This window comes from Salvelinus alpinus, chromosome 2 (genome assembly GCF_045679555.1).
Source record: "Salvelinus alpinus chromosome 2, SLU_Salpinus.1, whole genome shotgun sequence".
NCBI classification, from domain to species: Eukaryota; Metazoa; Chordata; class Actinopteri; order Salmoniformes; family Salmonidae; genus Salvelinus; species Salvelinus alpinus.
The window spans coordinates 33675818-33694478 of NC_092087.1; the positions used below are offsets into that span (position 1 = coordinate 33675818).

Consider the following 18661-nt stretch of genomic DNA (forward strand, 5'->3'; position numbering starts at 1 on the left):
GTTACATAGGCAGCACTTGAATGACCAGTCTTTCAGTGCGTGTGAACTGTTGGGGCGAGAGGTAATATGACCAAAGGCCCAGCCTGATCCTCACTACTGTGCAGCTAGGCACACACGCACTGCAGAAAAACAGTCTGTCCGTAGTACAGTACAAAGACACACACGCATTCATTATTCTTCCTGAATTTCATTTATAAAAATTAACACCAGCGATCCATCTTTTCCATTCTTCTCACACCCCTCATCACATTCCTGCTACATGTGCTTTCCATCTCTTTCTAAACTCCTCTCTCACGTTGTAGAATTCCTAGAATGGACTAACCATGTCAATGGAAACCCAATATGGCTGAGGTGGTATTCAGGATTGTGATGTATACTTGACATGGGACATTGGACATATATTTCAATTTTCTCATCCTCTCTTTTTCCAAGGAAATATCTGTCTGTGTGTGACTGTTGTCTCCTCTCTGGTGACCAGAGCTAATGTTATTATGTTGGAGTGGACAGAAGGTCTGCCAGGTTCATAGGAAGTCATTGTAAAATCACACTCATCAGATTAGACTGCTGACACACTGGGTGGTAATGGCTTTTCCTACCACTCAGAAACACATTTCAGCCTATTGCAGGCTAGTTCAGGTGTGGATGAGCCAGAGAAGGAAAGACAGAGAAAGGAACAGAGAAAGGGACAGAGATGAGAGAAAGCGGTGAGAGATGAGTCAGAGATACCAGGGTAGCACCATTAAGTCCGTCTGTGTCCAGGAATGATCAGAGGGAATGAACGGCTGGACTGAGCACCCCAATACGACCAGATGCTCTTTGATAGTGTGACACACACACACACACACAGGAGACTAATAGAGAGTAGGAGACAATAGAAACTAGCCTTCACTGCTGCTCAGAGAAAGATGAGAATGATGAGAGAGAGAGAACGATTAGAGAGATGGCTAGAGAGAGAGAGATGTAATGAGTGTGTGTGGGGGGGGGGGGGGGGTTGGTCATATAAGGTATTGACACAGCAGTGTCCGGGTTGTGCACGAGAGGTGACTGTATTGATTAAATGCTATCCTGCTGTTTTTCTGCCTCATTATTCAATCCATCAGTGATCTGAGATTAGCATCAACAACAACTAGGGAACACCACACACAGAGACTGCCTCTTTGTCTCTCTGTTCCTGACCTCAACCAAAGACCACAACCCAATCACTGGCTGTTCTGTTTGGTGTGGAAGGGCATTCAGTGCACATTAGGTAAGGGAACATTGGCTCAGCAGAGGTCCGCCTGTGCAATGGGCTGGCAGGATGATACCATCCCTCAGTTATACAATTTAGTCATTTAGCAGATGCTCTTATCCAGAGAGATTTACAGTTAGTGCATTCATCTTAAGATAGCTAGATGGGCCAACCGCATTTTTCCTTAATAAAGGAGCTTTCAGCAAAGTAAGAGCTAGTATGGGGGGGAAAAAAGTTAAGTGCAAGTGTTAGTTCACAAAAGGCATTTGGGGGGGATTAATTAAGATGCTCTTGGAAGAGGTAGGGTTACAGATGGTTCCACCATTTGGGTGCCAGGACAGAGAAGAGCTTGGACTGGGCTGAGAGGGAAGACTGGGAATTCTTACTAGGATTAAATGTCAGGAATTGTGAAAAACTGAGTTTAAATGTATTTGGCTAAGGTGTATGTAAACTTCCGACTTAAACTGTATGTCCACTCAAGGCTAGGCGTCCCGCTAGCGGGACACCTGTCGATATCCGATGAAATTGGAGGGCGCGCAATTCAAATAAATAATCCTAAAAATGATGGATATTAAACATTTATGAACATACCAGTATCTTATATCGGTTAAAAGCTTAAATTCTTGTTAATTTAACTGCATTGTCCAATTTACAATAGGCTTTACAGCGAAAGCATACCATTCGATTGAGAACAGCGCCCCACATCAACGTATTTTTCAACCTGCACAGGCTTCATAAAATCACAAATAGCGATTAATTAATCACTTACTTTTTGAAAATCTTCCTCTTATTTGCAATCCAAAGGTTCCCAGCTACAACATGCATGGTCGTTTTGTTAAATAAAATCCTTCTTAATATCTCAAAAAGTCTGTTTAGTTGGCGCCATCGATTTGAGGAGTCCACTCTTTCAACATGCAGACAAAGGAATCCAAAAAGCTACCGCTAAACTTTGTTAAAACAAGTCAAAGACTGATTTCCAACTGACTCCCAGTACCAAAACTCAAAATTCTTCCTTGTTTGGGAAGAAACAAGCCTGAAACCTTGAACAAAGACTGTTGACATCTAGTGGAAGCTATACGAATTGCAATCTTGGAGCTGGAATTGCATAGGACCCATAGCTTTCCATTGTAAGAGCATAGGATCTCAAAATAAAAATGTGGGTTGGTTTTTCTCCTACCATAACAATTGTGTTATAGTCTCATACATTATTTTAACATTTCTACAAACTTCAACATGTTTTCTCTCCAATGGTACCAATTATATATCCTGTCTTCTGGGCCTGAGTAACAGGCAGTTTACTTTGGGCACATCAGTCAGGCAGAAATTATGAAAAAAGGACCCTAGCCCTAAGAAGTTTTTAATGTTAACATATGTGTTATAAAAATGTGGAATTTCCTCACTACATGCAAATATGAGCGTTTCTGCATCTCGCCAGAAGAAACAGGCCACCTACAGTTCCTTGTTGTAAGCAAATCACAACACACACAATTGGAGGTTCAAAGAGGAAGGCATCCGATCAGCCAACATCAGCGCAGCAGAAAAGAGCTAGCTAGTTTTCAGAATATACTGGCAAGACATTCCAAAGCATATCAATGTAATGAGCCAGCTTATATCTGCCAATGTGATTTGTAACTTTGCAGGCTGACATTAGCTTCATTAGGTTACGCTAGCTAACCTTTAGCTAGCTAGCTAACCAACGACCACAGAGGTTAATGCAACTGTGATATATTTATAGTCCGATCCCATCTGCATCAACATCAAGCTCAGCACCAGGAACTAGTGTAAGTCACATTCTAAAATCGACTAAATCTTTCCCTGACTCCTCCATGATGAGCAAATACATCTGCTGGAGCTAGGCATAAACATGGTCCGTGTCTTGTCATAGTTGGTGTGTTTACAAGTAGGCTACAACTTCTACAGTAGTTTTCTGTATTATGGAGGCTTAGTTGCTTGTTCATGCAAGGCTTGAAGTCTAAATTGGAGAAAGGGAGGTATTGGTGTGGGTGGGTGGGTGACTGACTGATGTCTGTTGGGGGTGGGTATTGTGTGTGAAGGTTAGTATGCATGATTTATTGACATGTAAAAAAATGTTGCATTTATAGTTTTTCATTCAGTATATAAAACACATGTCAAGTGTTGGTCCCATGTTTCATGAGCTGAAATAAAAGTGTTCCATATAAAGCTTCTCTCAAAGTTTGTGCACAAATGTGTTTACATCCCTGTTAGTGAGCATTTCTCCTTTGCCAAGATAATCCATCCACCTGACAGGTATGGCATATCAATAAGCTGATTAAACTGCATGATCATTGCATAGATGCACCTTGTGCTGGTGATAAAAGGCCACTCTAAAATGTGCAGTTTTCTAACACAACAATGCCACGTCTCAAGTTTTGATGGAGTGTGCAATTGTCATGCTGACTGCAGGAATGTCCACCAGAGCTGTTGCCAGAGCATTGAATGTTAATTTCTCTACCAAAAGCCACCTCTGCTTTATCAAATTTGGCAGTATGCCCAACAGGCCTCACAACCGCAGACCACATGTAACCACGCCAGCCCAGGACCTCCACATCCATCTTCACCTGCCCCATATTGGCGGTGGGGTTATGGTATGGGCAGGCATACGCTAGGACAATGAACACAATTGCATTTGCAAAATTGCAAAAATACAGCTATAATTATTATTATAATAATTATGTCAAACACCCTCATGTAAGTAGACTGAAAAAAAACACCCCAACTAGTGTCTAGTGGTGAAGTTTCCCTTTAAAGTAGATGGCCCTAGCTAACAAAAAGACAGTACTAGACAACAGATGGAGACAAAAATTATACTAACCACTCCTGGAGATATCAGGAGTAATAACAACAAGTTACATATTCACTTTCCTCTGTTCAAACAGTCTAATCGTTATTCTCTTTCACCCAAGGGGTTATGGTTAGTGGTGGTTGAAATTATATAAATGTGGTTGTAGCCTGTAGAGTTGGACGCTTCTACTGTAAGAGAGTAAAGGACATGGTGTTGTTTGAGTTACTCTGAAAACTTGTGGTAGCTCCCTGGGCTAATGCTTTGGCTTTACCTCAGTGGGCTAACATGGCTTGGAGTAATACAGAAAAATAGGGTTCAATACCCAGTCATTTACATACACGTATGCCTTGTCTGACTGTCTCGCGCTCTCTTCATCAGGTACTGCTCCTCTGCGACAATAACAAGATGAAGAACTTTAAGCGACGTTTCTCTCTGTCCGTCCCTCGCACCGAAACCATAGAGGAGAACGAGTTCACCGAGCAAATCAACCAGCTCAACATCCAACACACTCAGGGTAAGACCTTTAACTCTACCCAACAATGCCCAATGACACACAGCAATCCTCTCCTCGTCTCCAGTGGGTCTTGCTGCTATGAGCGTTGCTATGGAATGACCAGTCCCTTTCACAGCGTATTGGGACTATATTTAGACACAGGAAGCTCAACGTCCTGATCCCAGATCTTACATTACTCCCTCCATGCATTCCTTTATTCATGGATCAGGCCATTCTTGGATCCATTTGTAATCAAACCACCAGCCCAGTCATCTCTGTACCAGCCCCGCTTAGTCTCTACAGCCTGATTAACAGCACTGATTTCCGGCTGGGCTGAGGGAAGGCTGGGGGTTAGAAGAGGATATTAAGACACACATTTATACAAGCTCTGAGTGGAGAGGTGAAGGAGAAAGAGAGGTGTGAGAGTAATAGGGGGTGCCAGGAGCTGAGGCTGATTAGCAGGGTTCAAGACACATTTATACAAGCAAATCTCCCTCAAGGTGCTCTACTGGGTCAGAGTAACACCCATCCTCGAATCTAGCACCAGTCTGCCCTGCAGCAGTGATATAATAATCAATATTGTGAATATTGTTTTCTATCAATATTGTAAATCTCCAAAGTCAGCATTGGATGCCAATAAACCAATAAAGCAAATTGAGAAGAAATTCAAAACCTTTTAAACAGTGTGTTCTTGGTGTTCACCATTTCTCATGCTGTTCACCATTTCTCATGCACGCTTGACCTCATAGTTACTTCTCTCACAATTGAGGCAGCTAACCTTGTACAGAAGTTTAGTTTATTAGGATCCCCATTAGCTGGTGCATATGCAGCAGCTACTATTCCTGGCTTCCACATAAAATACATGTGCATGAAAGATTACAGAAGTTATAAACAAGAACAACATGGAGCACACTGGGATTCAGAATAGAGGTCTGGATGGATGGGAATGTAGCGTTGTGTGATGCCAGCCGTTGTCAGCTGTCTGGGGGAAGCAGCTGTGTCTGTGATCTAACCCCAGAGAGTCCTGTACCCCCTGATGCAGAGAGAACTCAAGGTCTGAGTGAGTGAGTGAGTGAGTGAGTGAGTGAGTGAGTGAGTGATAGAAGTGTTAATAGGCTCTCTGTCAATCCAGACATTCTGCCCTTCACAACCCCTTCTTCCATCACAGCCTATTTCAGACAATAACTGAACAAAAATGTCATAAAGTAATCCTTGATTTGAATCAGGGCAATGCTGTCCAAATGTCTGTCCATATTTGGAGACAGACTTGGCTCGCATTTTTACAAGGATTAACCACATTCTCTGGATATTCCTTTCAACTCCTAATGAGGTTGGGATACATCAGAAACAGACCTTCAAATAATGTTTTTTTCACATTAAAATATAGTTCAATTAAATTCCCTGACACTGAAATACCATAACACACAATAAGTTGGTCACATCAGAGGAGCTGTCTTTACAGTGGTCACATTTATTGCAAAAAAAGAGAATAACACAATCAGCTCGCAGATCAGAATTACCATCTTGGTTCGTTAGGGAAGTTTTATCAACATAATATCCCCTTCAGTCGCCCATCTCAGCTGGTAAGCAGCTACATCAAACTTAAAATGTCAAAAAAAAGTCAGTCACACCTGAATTAGGCTGATTAATTCAGTATCACATCCCACAGGCTAACAATCGCAGACACTCACACACACCGCACATCTACAGTGTTACAGCTAACCTAATGAGACATCCCAAATCAGTTTGGATTCACACAAAAGCCTAACACAATTACCACTCCACTACTGCAGGGCTAGCTCCTATCTGTGTGTGTGTACCAGGGAGGCCACCTGCCTGCCACTGCCACTCTAATCTTTAAGTCAATCTAATACCTAGTTAATATCCAGTGCAGCTTGTCAATTAAATCCACATTTTTTGATATTCTAACAAGTGTACTGATAGAAAGATAAATCTAATCAAATCAGTTCAGATCATTACATCAATCACTGTCATACTAACTTTTAACAGAGCCAGCCAGAGAAGAATGGATGTAGAAACATATTAGTAGCTTACAACTCTGTAGAAACATATTAGTAGCCTACAACCATAAGTTTAATTAGAAATCACATGTAGTGAGGAACCTAAAGTCAGCAGACAGTTCGGACTCCATTTTAACAAACCTAACGCAGTGGTAAATCTATGGGCTCCATTTTAACAAACCTAATGCAGTGGTAAATCTATGGGCTCCATTTTAACAAACCTAACGCAGTGGTAAATCTATGGGCTCCATTTTAACAAACCTAACGCAGTGGTAAATCTATGTGCTCCATTTTAACAAACCTAACGCAGTGGTAAATCTATGGGCTCCATTTTAACAAACCTAACGCAGTGGTAAATCTATGTTCTCCATTTTAACAAACCTAACGCAGTGGTAAATCTATGTTCTCCAATTTAACAAACCTAACGCAGTGGTAAATCTATGGGCTCCATTTTAACAAACCTAACGCAGTGGTAAATCTATGGGCTCCATTTTAACAAACCTAATGCAGTGGTAAATCTATGTGCTCCATTTTAACAAACCTAATGCAGTGGTAAATCTATGGGCTCCAATTTAACAAACCTAACGCAGTGGTAAATCTATGTGCTCCATTTTAACAAACCTAATGCAGTGGTAAATCTATGTGCTCCATTTTAACAAACCTAATGCAGTGGTAAATCTACGGGCTCCATTTTAACAAACCTAACGCAGTGGTAAATCTATGGGCTCCATTTTAACAAACCTAACGCAGTGGTAAATCTATGGGGTCCATTTTAACAAACCTAACGCAGTGGTAAATCTATGGGCTCCATTTTAACAAACCTAACGCAGTGGTAAATCTATGGGGTCCATTTTAACAAACCTAATGCAGTGGTAAATCTATGGGCTCCATTTTAACAAACCTAACGCAGTGGTAAATCTATGGGCTCCAATTTAACAAACCTAACGCAGTGGTAAATCTATGGGGTCCATTTTAACAAACCTAACGCAGTGGTAAATCTATGGGCTCCATTTTAACAAACCTAACGCAGTGGTAAATCTATGGGCTCCATTTTAACAAATCTAACGCAGTGGTAAATCTATGGGCTCCATTTTAACAAACCTAACGCAGTGGTAAATCTAAGCTCAGTCAGAAATATTTGTAGCTATTTTCACTATTACATTTATTAGCGCACTTGCTGGCGTTGGCGCAAAAGGGCTGGGTTTTGATGAATAAACAAGTTGTGGGTGTGTCTAGGCTTGGCCCCTCACTGGCCAATCAGAACATGCTCCATGGCGAAATATGTGGTTGGTTCAAGTTGTGTATTTACTGTCTTTTATGTATTGCCTTGGAATCAATTCCAATTCCAATGTTAGTCTGTTATTGTTTGTCAAATGGTTTACAGAAACTAAATAACAAAATGTAGCCATATCTTTGCTAAATATGTTAACTTGAACCCATTTGCAGTCCACATTGTTTCAAGTAATTCCATGGCTTTGATGGCATTCACACGGATATAGGGGCTAGGCCTACTATAAATTGCATTATGGCTGAGCATGGACATGCCAAACATTGTCAATAAGCAAGATAAATTCATTATCGATAAGGCCTAAAAAGATAACTAATAATTCTAATCAAATTCTGAACAGAAAAACAACTTGTTTTAAAAAGGCTATTGCACATTTACAGGGACCATAATTATATAATATTAATAATAAAACAAGGCAGACTATGGAGGTTTTTACACACATCCAAACTTTTCACAGTAGCTGGAAAAAGATCCAATATACAGTACCAGTCAAAAGTTTGGACACACCTAGTCATTCCAGGGGTTTTCTTTGTTTTTACTATGTTGTAGAATAATAGTGAATACATCAAAACTATGAAATAACACATATGGAATCATGTAGTAACCAAACCAAAAAAGTGTTAAATCAAAATATATTTGAGATTCTTCAAAGTAGCCACCGTTTGCCTTGATGACAGCTTTGCACACTCTTGGCATTCTCTCAACCAGCTTCCAGTTTATGAAGATACTCCTACACATTCACACATCTCCAGAATGTGTGAATGTGTACAACGCATCCGACGTTGTAACCATAAAACCATGAAGGTGAATCATACAATTTAAAAAATATATATATTTAACTAGGTAAGTCAGTTAAGAACAAATTCTTATTTACAATGACGGCCTAGGAACACTGTCTTGTTCAGGGGAAGAACAACAGACTTTTACCTTGTCAGCTCAGGGATTCAATCTAGCACCCTTTCAGTTACTAGTCCAACGCTCTAACCACTAGGCTACCTGCCGCCCCAATAAGATTAATAAGATTGGTTGTAATAAAATTAAACTGAAAAACAAGAAAATAAATGTAAAATGTAATGATTTCATAAAATCGACAGGATAAAAAGACACGCATTGCTGTTTGAAACGGAAAACAAGCAATTTTTTACAGGTTACAGTTTTACAGGTTACAGATAACTTCTAAATACGAGGTTCACCGGTATTCAGAGGTACTCATCTCTCGTTTCATGATGGGCATGGACACGTAGCCTACATCATGGAGGGGGTTTTAATCATGTCCAAAACGGGACCTACATGACTAAAATAATGTGGGCCTCCATACAATGCATAGATAAAAAGTGAATTTCAGCTCACAGTTTTACTCCTCTCAAACTTGATATTTTAAATTAATAATATTTTAATTAATGATTAAGATATTTTTCCAAAAGGTTTCAGGAGGCAAACCCTTTATCGGCAGTCTTGCCTACTTCGCGATTGCATTGGGCAGGCCAAAAAAGCCTTAATGGAGAAGAGGGCAGGCTATCCTTGGTTTTTAATCAAACGAAATGGGAAAAACATTAGATTAATGTAAACATACAGGCATCAAAAGCACATTGGGCTACTCTTGTTCCTTGTGCATATGGGCAGTGTGTCGGATAGGCTGCGTTTCCGCTGTCAAAATGAATGCCATAACAAACTGTGTTACCGCTAACACCAGCTTTTGGTTGGGCTTAAATATCCCCATCAGCGCACCCTGAAATTAGCACTTTGGATCATGTTTTTACAGGACACATCTCAAATATTTCCACCCCTCCCAACTGAGCGCAAGCGAGCTGATATAAGACAGGTAAATTGCCGAACATGGCATTATTGCTGGAAAATACCAGTGCACCCGTTTTTACATGACGAAATTGCAAACTAATATACGTTTGACACTAGAGCCGCCTTAACGCCAGCAAGAAATAGAGCCCTTCATGTCTTTGTCCACTTCTCCAATGATTGTGTTTCCTAACTTGCCATGTGAGAGCCTGCAGTCTGTCCTTTACTACATAATTCACTTCATCAGATAAATATCTCCCATCTCAGACAGGATAGGACTAGAACATTGTGTGTGTGCATGTCTCACCTGACCTGGCCCCAATTAAGAGCAGACAGATCAAAGGGTTGCTGTAACTGTGATATTTAAATGATGAGCCAAACAGGCTCCCTTTCATTCTCTCTCTCTCTGTGCCCACTCACAGCAGGAATATTAATCAAACTTAGAACCATTCATCTATTGCCACTTCCTTCCATCCAATTCCCCCTCTCTCTCCTTCGTTGATCTCTCTATCGCTCTTTTGTCCCATCTGTTTTTGTCACCTTATTTTTCTAAACACAGAGCTACTTGCCTGCTAACTTTTAGCTCAACTCAAATCTAACATCTAAATCTCCATCATCACCTGCATGGATGTACACCCCAAAATGGTCTCTGTGTGAGTCTCTGTAAGTAGGAGTAGCCAGGGCTTTTTCATTTCCACTAATAAAAGGCTGTGATACTGTATCTGTCAGAGAGAATAAGTAGACAGAGAGGGATACAGACAGAGAGCGAGAGCTCACTGGGCTCACACTAGTTGAAACAATCCTCAACTAACCTGTGCCCCTGCACACAAACTCTGTACCGGTACCCCCTGTATATAGCCTGGCTACTGTTATTTTACTGCTGCTCTTTGATTATGTAATTTTTAACTTATTTTCTTAACTGCATTGTTGGTTAAGGGCTTGTAAGTAAGCATTTCACTGTAAGGTCTACACCTGTCGTATTCAGCGCATGTGACAAATTGATTTGATTTGCTGTTATCACATTACGTTGAATCAACATTGAATAGTCATTGAGTTGATGTCTTTGCCTTCTGAGAGAGAGAGGATATCTCCCTCCGTTTAGCCACATGCTCACACGCTTTTGTTAACAATCAGTGTCCCCATGGAAACACGGAGTTAAAGAGCTCACCACAGTCTACATCAAACACCCCGAGAGGCAGCGGGCTGAACACACACACGCACACACATCCAATAAGTATCCACACATAGGCACACACGTATCCACATACACAGAGGTGTCAGTCGATGCGATGGAACAGACATATCCACTCCAAACACATCCAACAGCAGTTAGACCAACAACCCATTCACACACAGGATCAAACCAAGGCTGAAACACAAGCTGTTCAGAGGACTGTAAACACTCACACATATTTCCACACTGTAGCTGATGCAGCCTTGTGTAGTGTCTGAATGAGTGCTGTATTTTTTTTATTCGTAAACTGTAATTGTCCACTCAATCTGCTGTGTACAACACTGAAGAAGAGAGGTTGTTCAAGCAAGCCTGTACGTGTGTGTTTAAGGCTACAATATGGAGTATTTCTCATCATCTGTGTGTTAAATGTTTTCCATAACTCTAAAGTGTGCGTTCTCTCTCTCTGTCTGACCTGCAGCACTGACTCCAGACAGCCTGACCCTGCCGTCGCTGAACCCTGAGGCCAGTCCCAGTCCAGTGAGCCCTGAGCCTGCCACGCCCGGAGCACAGTCCCCCTCCTATCTCCAGTACCGCAGCAAAGCACCACACCGACACTTCTCTATGGTGGTGAGACAGGGAGGGAGAGTTAGGGAGAAGGAGAAATAGGAAAGTTAAAAAATGATAAAGTTCACATTGACATGCCAATTAGTATAGTCTAACTCACAACAGCAAAGTGGTTTCAATCCAAGAGGAACTGCTATACTGAGAGGGACACTAAAGCAAATATAGCCTCCTGTACAAATGTAGGTAAAACTTTACTTGAAGGGGGTATACATAAGACAATCATAACACCTTTACAAAACCAGTTATTACACCTTTATGATATCATAAGAGCTACTGACTGGGTTCCTCTCCTCCCTCTCAAAACTGAGTGGCCATAACTTCCTCTCAGCCTCAGAGCAGCAGCAGCTGCTACACAGCCCACAGGAAATTACAAGCCATCGTCTGAATGTTCTTTCTTTTCCACATAACCCACCGGGCCAGACACCTTTAGTTCAGATATTCAGCCATCTTACTTTTCAACAAAAATAACTGCAAAGAGCGACAGTCACAAACACGTGTTTGTGCATGCACACACACACACACACACACACACACACACACACACACACCCTGGGGAAATTCACATACACACAAACACCTTATTTCAGACAGTTCCAGAAGTGTGGTGCAGGGGGGAAGTGTGAGATAGATAGTCACTCACAGGAGAAACTGTGTCATAGTGGAAGAACAGATTAACAGAACAGAGGATTGATTCGTCTGGTCCTACATTAAGACAGGTCTGCATTCAGAACCACAGACAGAATAGAAACACAAACAGAAGATTACTTTCTCAAAATAATGATCGTCTAATCATCCCTAGCTTTAAGTAGACACAATCACTCCTTACCTCTACACTGTAAAAACCGATTAACAACATTAACCTAAAACTAACCCTACAAATAGCACTGTTGGCCATTTGGAAAGTCAGTCAATCAATTAGCATTACATAATAATACTGTTTGCAATACTCTTTGGATACTATGAGATCAGAAAGGTTCAGAGTTCAGAAGCAAAGTTGAAAAATATATTGCACATGGAAATTGAGAAAGGATGGGCTACGGAGATAGGCGGGGTGGGCTACGGAGATAGGCGGGGTGGGCTACGGAGATAGGCGGGGTGGGCTACGGAGATAGGCGGGGTGGGCTACGGAGATAGGCGGGGTGGGCTACGGAGATAGGCGGGGTGGGCTACGGAGATAGGCGGGGTAGAATTAACAGAGATAGGCGGGGTAGAATTAACAGCGGGGTGGGATTAACAGCACATGATCTGTAGTAGTTAGGACCGAAAATACCATATACCATTTAATGTGTAAATCAAACTATATTTTGTGTCATGTAATACTGTGTATAGAAGTACCATGTATGTGAAAGTTATGAATAATTTGTATGTAACAAAATGGCAGTTTTTTTAGTAAAACAAAGTCCTCCGAAGAGGGTGGGGTGGTGGATGGAGCAATAAATAATAATAATAACAATAATAATAAACCTGTTCTGGTGCAATGTGTCATTGATCATGTGAGAATATTGCCCATTTATGATGTGTGTATTTGCACAAATACTGATTGATTGTGTGAGTGTTGCATATCGATGACTGATTGATTCTCTGCAGGATGTGAGTAAGCGTATGTCTCTGCCCATGGACATCCGCCTGCCTCCAGAGATCCTCAAAAAGCTGCAGATGCAGAGAGAAATGGAGAATGAGAACTCTCCTCCCTGCAAACCCCTCAGCCGCATGTCCCGACGGGCTTCACTGGTTAGTACCGCTATGCCCTAATACAGTTGTTCCCAACCTTTTTCGGTTACTGTACCACCAAGTGAATTTTGCTCTGCCCGGAGTACCCCTGAAGAACCCCCTCATTTGAATTTTACCAGTAGGCCTATGGTCTCATGAGTCTTCAAGTACCCCCTGTTCCTTGTTGGGAACAACTGCTCTAATACCCCAATACCCTAACCCAAACCCCTCAGCTGCATGTCACTACGGGCTTCACTGGTTAGTATCACATACCTCAAACCCCTATATACCCATACCGCAATACCCTAATACACCAATACCCCTATACCCTAAATCAATCCACTCAGACACATGTCGTGACAGTCATCACTGTTCAGTACCCTGTACCCCCTTACACCCATACTACAGTACCCTAATACACACATACCCTAATACCCTAAATCAAACCCCTCAGCCGCATGTCCCTGCAGGCTTTACTGGTCAGTAGACTACCCCATGTACCCAATACCATGATCCCTAAACCATATGGTCATAACCTTACATACAGTGCCATGAAAAAGTATTTGCCCCTTTCTAAATTTCTCAGATTTTGCTTCTTTTTTTTTATACTGAATGTTATCAGATCTTCAACCCAAACCTAATATTAGATAAAATGAACCTGAGTGAACAAATAACACAACATTGACATACTTATTTCATTTATTGAATTAACAAAGTTATGCAACACCCAATTCCGCTGTGTGAAAAAGTAATTTCCCCCTTACACTCAATAACTGGTTGTGCCACCTTTAACTGCAATGACTCCAACCAGACACTTCCTGTAGTTGTTGATCAGTGTCTCACGACACTGTGGAGGGATTTTGGCCCACTCTTCCATGCAGGACTGCTTTAACTAGTGACATTTGTGAGTTTTTAAAACATGAACTGCTCATTTCAAGTCCTCCCACAACATCTCAATTGGGATTAGTCCAGACCTAATCCCAATTGAGATGTTGTGGCAGGACTTGAAATGAGCAGTTCATGCTTAAACTCAAATGTTGCTGATCTACAGCAGTTCTGCATGCAAGAGTGGGCAAACATTTCTCCACAGCGATGTGAGAGACTGATCAACAACTACATGAGCTAAGCTATTGAGCGTAAGGGGGCAATTATTTTCTCACAAAGGGGGAATTGGATGTTGCATAACTTTATGCTAACTTTAGGCTACCTTGTGTATTTTTCCATACAGTCTGACATTGGCTTTGGAAAGCTGGAGACGTACGTGAAACTGGGAAAACTGGGAGAGGTAAGAAAGTCGCTATGGTTACGCGCTTTCAGCTGCAGTTTAAGGCACACATCCAGCTGATTTAATAGGCGCAGGATACAGAGAAATTAGAATCGTTGAAACTAAAGGTGTGTGGGTATTCCCAGTGTGGTTATTCAGTGTGTGGATTTTCACCTTCTATTTAACCCCTGAGATGAGGGGAATTTGTGTATTTCATAAATGAAAGTAAAATAAAGCTTTCTATAAATGTTAGAATTATGAAATTATGTGTTGAAAAGCAGAAAGACTACATTCCAAACCTATTTCTAAGTTGCTAGGTCAAAACATGTGGTAATTAGCATTGGGGTGGGATTGTCACATGGAACATGGGGTTGGTTGTCCCTATCAACTCCAATAGAACCATATATTAATTGGGGACATTGCCACTGCCAGTATACAATAAATCCCAAGCTCTTTTGTGCTGTTGCTATAAAGACCTCCCTTACCAGTAAACACGAACACCTTTGGCCGACATATCAAAATGTCTTGGGAATATGTAGTGTGGAGAGCGTTTACACATTGGAAAGACGTCGCCGAGACATCAGAAAAGAATGTTGATGCCTGGCCGACATATAAACAATGTAGAATTTAGAATGTAGATATTCTAAATACATCTGAGACGGCTTGCCAATTAGCAAACGATGTCTAAACTGCATCTTCCCGATTCATCATGTATACATCCGTTGGGCAGAGGAATCTGTGCCATCGGTTAATTGCCTCACAGATTTTTCTCTGACACACCCACACAAACTTACTCAAAATGTCATATGTTGTTCTCAAGGTATAAAATGTAGAATTCTGTTTGAAATATTGTTTGATCAAAGAAAGGCTTGGCTATAGTGCTTAATTTCCTGTTCCAAAAGGATTAAGCTACTAGCAAACACTGTGACAACCAACTACATACTGGTTGTCACAAGTGGACAGAGTGTGTTTGATTGCTTATAACTCCATGTTGGAATAAGATGAGGACAAAAATGGTCCCCATTTCAACCCAAGGCCTTTCTTTCTATAATGTTGAAAAGAGTCTTGTAAGATATACTGGTGCTGAGAACTACACGGGAGTAAAACGTGTGACAACCAACCCCGGTCTCCCTTACTGCATACCTAGTTCTACATCGCAATATTAGATTGATTTATAGAACTGGTGTATGTACTCACACAGTGGCTACTTATCTGTTGTCTCAGACTGTACTCATGAACGCTGAGTTACTGTTAGTGCAGAGGAGCAGTCAGACTAAATAGGCTACATCTGTCCAAGTCATGCTCAGTCATTAGGGTCAACAACTGGGCTGCATCTCATTACAGAAAGTTGTCCCCTTCCATCTGTCCTCATTCACTCCCTTTCACAATAGCTGGATAGGTGTAAGCAATCCCTGTATTTAGTTTCCTTCATATTGCTTACACCTATGCAGTCCTGCCAGATCTGTGAAGGGGTGAACATGGAAGACAGCAGGGTGGGAGCAGTGTTCTGGAATGGCATGCAGTCTAGGTCACCTCAAACCAGAGTGTGTGGGGGGGGGGGGGGGGGGGGGAGTTTAGTTTACTGTAAACACATGTCCTAACAGAACTAGTGTCTGGTCAACCATGACTGCTCATCTACATAACAAGGTGGTCATGTTTAAAATACATTACATCCTGCCATGGGACAAAAAAGAGACAGCAATGACAAAGCTACCTGGTAGCCAAACAAACCTTCTTTATAAGTTAGGGATAAGGTTAATGTTAGGGATAAGGTTATGGGGTAGGGTTTGTGTTAGGGATAAGGTTATTGGGTAGGGTTCGTGTTAGGGATAAGGTTATTGGGTAGGGTTTGTGTTAGGGATAAGGTTTGGGGTAGGGTTCGTGTTAGGGATAAGGTTTGGGGTAGGGTTCGTGTCAGGGATAAGGTTATGGGGTAGGGTTCGTGTTAGGGATAAGGTTATTGGGTAGGGTTCGTGTTAGGGATAAGGTTATTGGGTAGGGTTCGTGTTAGGGATAAGGTTATTGGGTAGGGTTCGTGTTAGGGATAAGGTTATTGGGTAGGGTTCGTGTTAGGGATAAGGTTATGGGTAGGGTTCGTGTTAGGGATAAGGTTATTGGGTAGGGTTAGTGTTAGGGATAAGGTTTGGGGTAGGGTTAGTGTTAGGGGTAAGGTTAGTGTTAGGGATAAGGTTTGGGGTAGGGTTTGTGTTAGGGATAGCTTCTACCCCCAAGCCATAAGACTCCTGAACACCTAGTCAAATGGCTACCCAGACACATTGCCTGCCCCCCACACCACTGCCACTCTCTGTTGTCATCTATGCATAGTCACTTTAATTAACTCTACCTACATGTACATACTACCTCAACTAACCGGTGCCGCCGCACATTGACTCTGTACCGGTACCCCCCCTGTATATATTGTTATTTTTTACTGCTCCTCTTTAATTACTTGTTACTTTTATCTCTTATTCTTATCCGTATTTTTTTTAACTGCACTGTCGGTTAGGGGCTCGTAAGTAAGCATTTCACTGTAAGGTCTACACCTGTTGTATTCGGCGCATGTGACTAATACAATTTGATTTGATAAGGTTAGAGTTAGATATAAGGCTAAGGGGTAGGGATAAGGTTAAGGGGTAGGGATAAGGTTATAAGGTAGGGTTAGGGTTAAGGTTATGGGGTAGGGTTAGGGTTAGGGATAAGGTTATAGGTTAGGGTTAGGCTCAGTAGTCAGGGTTAGACATTTGGCATGGCCATAAAGTGACAACCATTATATATGTAAAAAAATGACTGATGTGATTAACTAATTATTCCCGTTTCCTATTTCCCGTTTCAATTACTTCCTGTTCCTGTGTAGGGCACATACGCCACGGTTTTTAAGGGGCGGAGCAAACTGACGGAAAACCTGGTGGCGCTGAAAGAGATTAGGTTAGAGCACGAGGAGGGAGCGCCCTGTACAGCTATCAGGGAAGGTAAAAACACACAGCACCCTATACAACCATAGTTTTGGAAATGCCAGGCCTAGAGCTACAGCGCTAGGTCTGGGAATTACGTTGGATTTGGAGGACGCTCTTCACACAGACAACTCTCCCAACAAATCACGAGTGGGTATGCGGTGCTTAAAAATAAACCCCTCGGAAACATGACAGAGGCGGACACACAATACGGACGAAGATAGCTAGGTTAGTTTTAGCCACAGCCAGTCAGTGGTTGTAAGCTTGTAACACTAACGTCATAGCACAAGCAAACGACTCGCTTGCAGAATACACTCATTGAAAATATCCTCGGCGAGCTCCATCTAGGCTGATTTTCTGGCGTCCAACTCCACCCTTTCCTCTCTTCCAAACTGACGGCGGTCTAAGTACAGACGTGTATGCTGGAACATTGGTACATTGTGGGAGGCATCCCGTCCGTCTAGAGAGACTAATACAACCATCAAACCTCTCCTAACCTCTTCTCACAAAACACATACTGTACCAACAGGGTTTTTGCCTCAGATTTACTACAGTAGCTTTTCAGAAGAACTCAGGAGAAGAAACACTACCACCCAGTGGCGCTAAAATGTCATTAGCATGTCCTCACACCTCCATGCAGCCAGAGCAGCATCCAACCATTTTCTCTGTGCGTCTCTGCAGTGTCTCTACTGAAGAACCTAAAACATGCCAACATTGTCACGCTGCATGACATCATACACACAGAACGCTCCCTCACTCTAGTCTTTGAGTACCTGGTGAGTAGTACACACATCTTTCAAATACTTCATGATCAGTATAATAACCAGTGTTATATCAGCTTGTTTTACTTACAAGTTAAAGTTCTGAAAATGTGTGCCTGTGTGTCTCTCAGGACAGTGATCTGAAACAGTACCTGGACAACTGTGGAAACCTCATGTGCATGAACAATGTCAAGGTTAGTCCAGCCTACTGAACACTGTTAATCATCATCAGACAGAGACATTATGGCTTCTCTCTCTGCCCCCTCTCCTTCTCTCTCTCTGCCCCCTCTCCTTCTCTCTCTCTGCCCCCTCTCCTTCTCTCTCTCTCTCTGTAGATCTTTATGTTCCAGTTGTTACGTGGTCTGTCCTACTGCCATAAGAGGAAGATCCTTCACAGAGACCTCAAACCTCAGAACCTGCTCATCAACGACAAGGGAGAGCTCAAACTAGCAGACTTCGGTATGACACACACACACACAGATACACTGACATTGGTAACCTAGTAACAGATCTCCCTCTATATTATCTAGGGCTGGGACGATACCATCAC

The 18661-nt window shown here is 41.9% G+C and overlaps 1 protein-coding gene across 2 annotated transcripts in view; it reads left to right on the forward strand.

The window, feature by feature from the left end:
* Positions 1 to 18661, forward strand: part of LOC139559148 (cyclin-dependent kinase 18-like) — a 42913-nt gene that overhangs the window by 15147 nt on the left and 9105 nt on the right. For both annotated transcript variants that reach the window (XM_071374907.1, XM_071374896.1), the window contains exons 2-9: positions 4410 to 4545; positions 11280 to 11428; positions 13013 to 13156; positions 14364 to 14420; positions 17254 to 17368; positions 18032 to 18126; positions 18243 to 18305; positions 18447 to 18570. In XM_071374907.1, the coding sequence (XP_071231008.1) occupies positions 4437 to 4545; positions 11280 to 11428; positions 13013 to 13156; positions 14364 to 14420; positions 17254 to 17368; positions 18032 to 18126; positions 18243 to 18305; positions 18447 to 18570 (856 nt within the window). In that variant the 5' untranslated portion in view covers positions 4410 to 4436. The remainder of the gene's footprint in view (positions 1 to 4409; positions 4546 to 11279; positions 11429 to 13012; positions 13157 to 14363; positions 14421 to 17253; positions 17369 to 18031; positions 18127 to 18242; positions 18306 to 18446; positions 18571 to 18661) is intronic.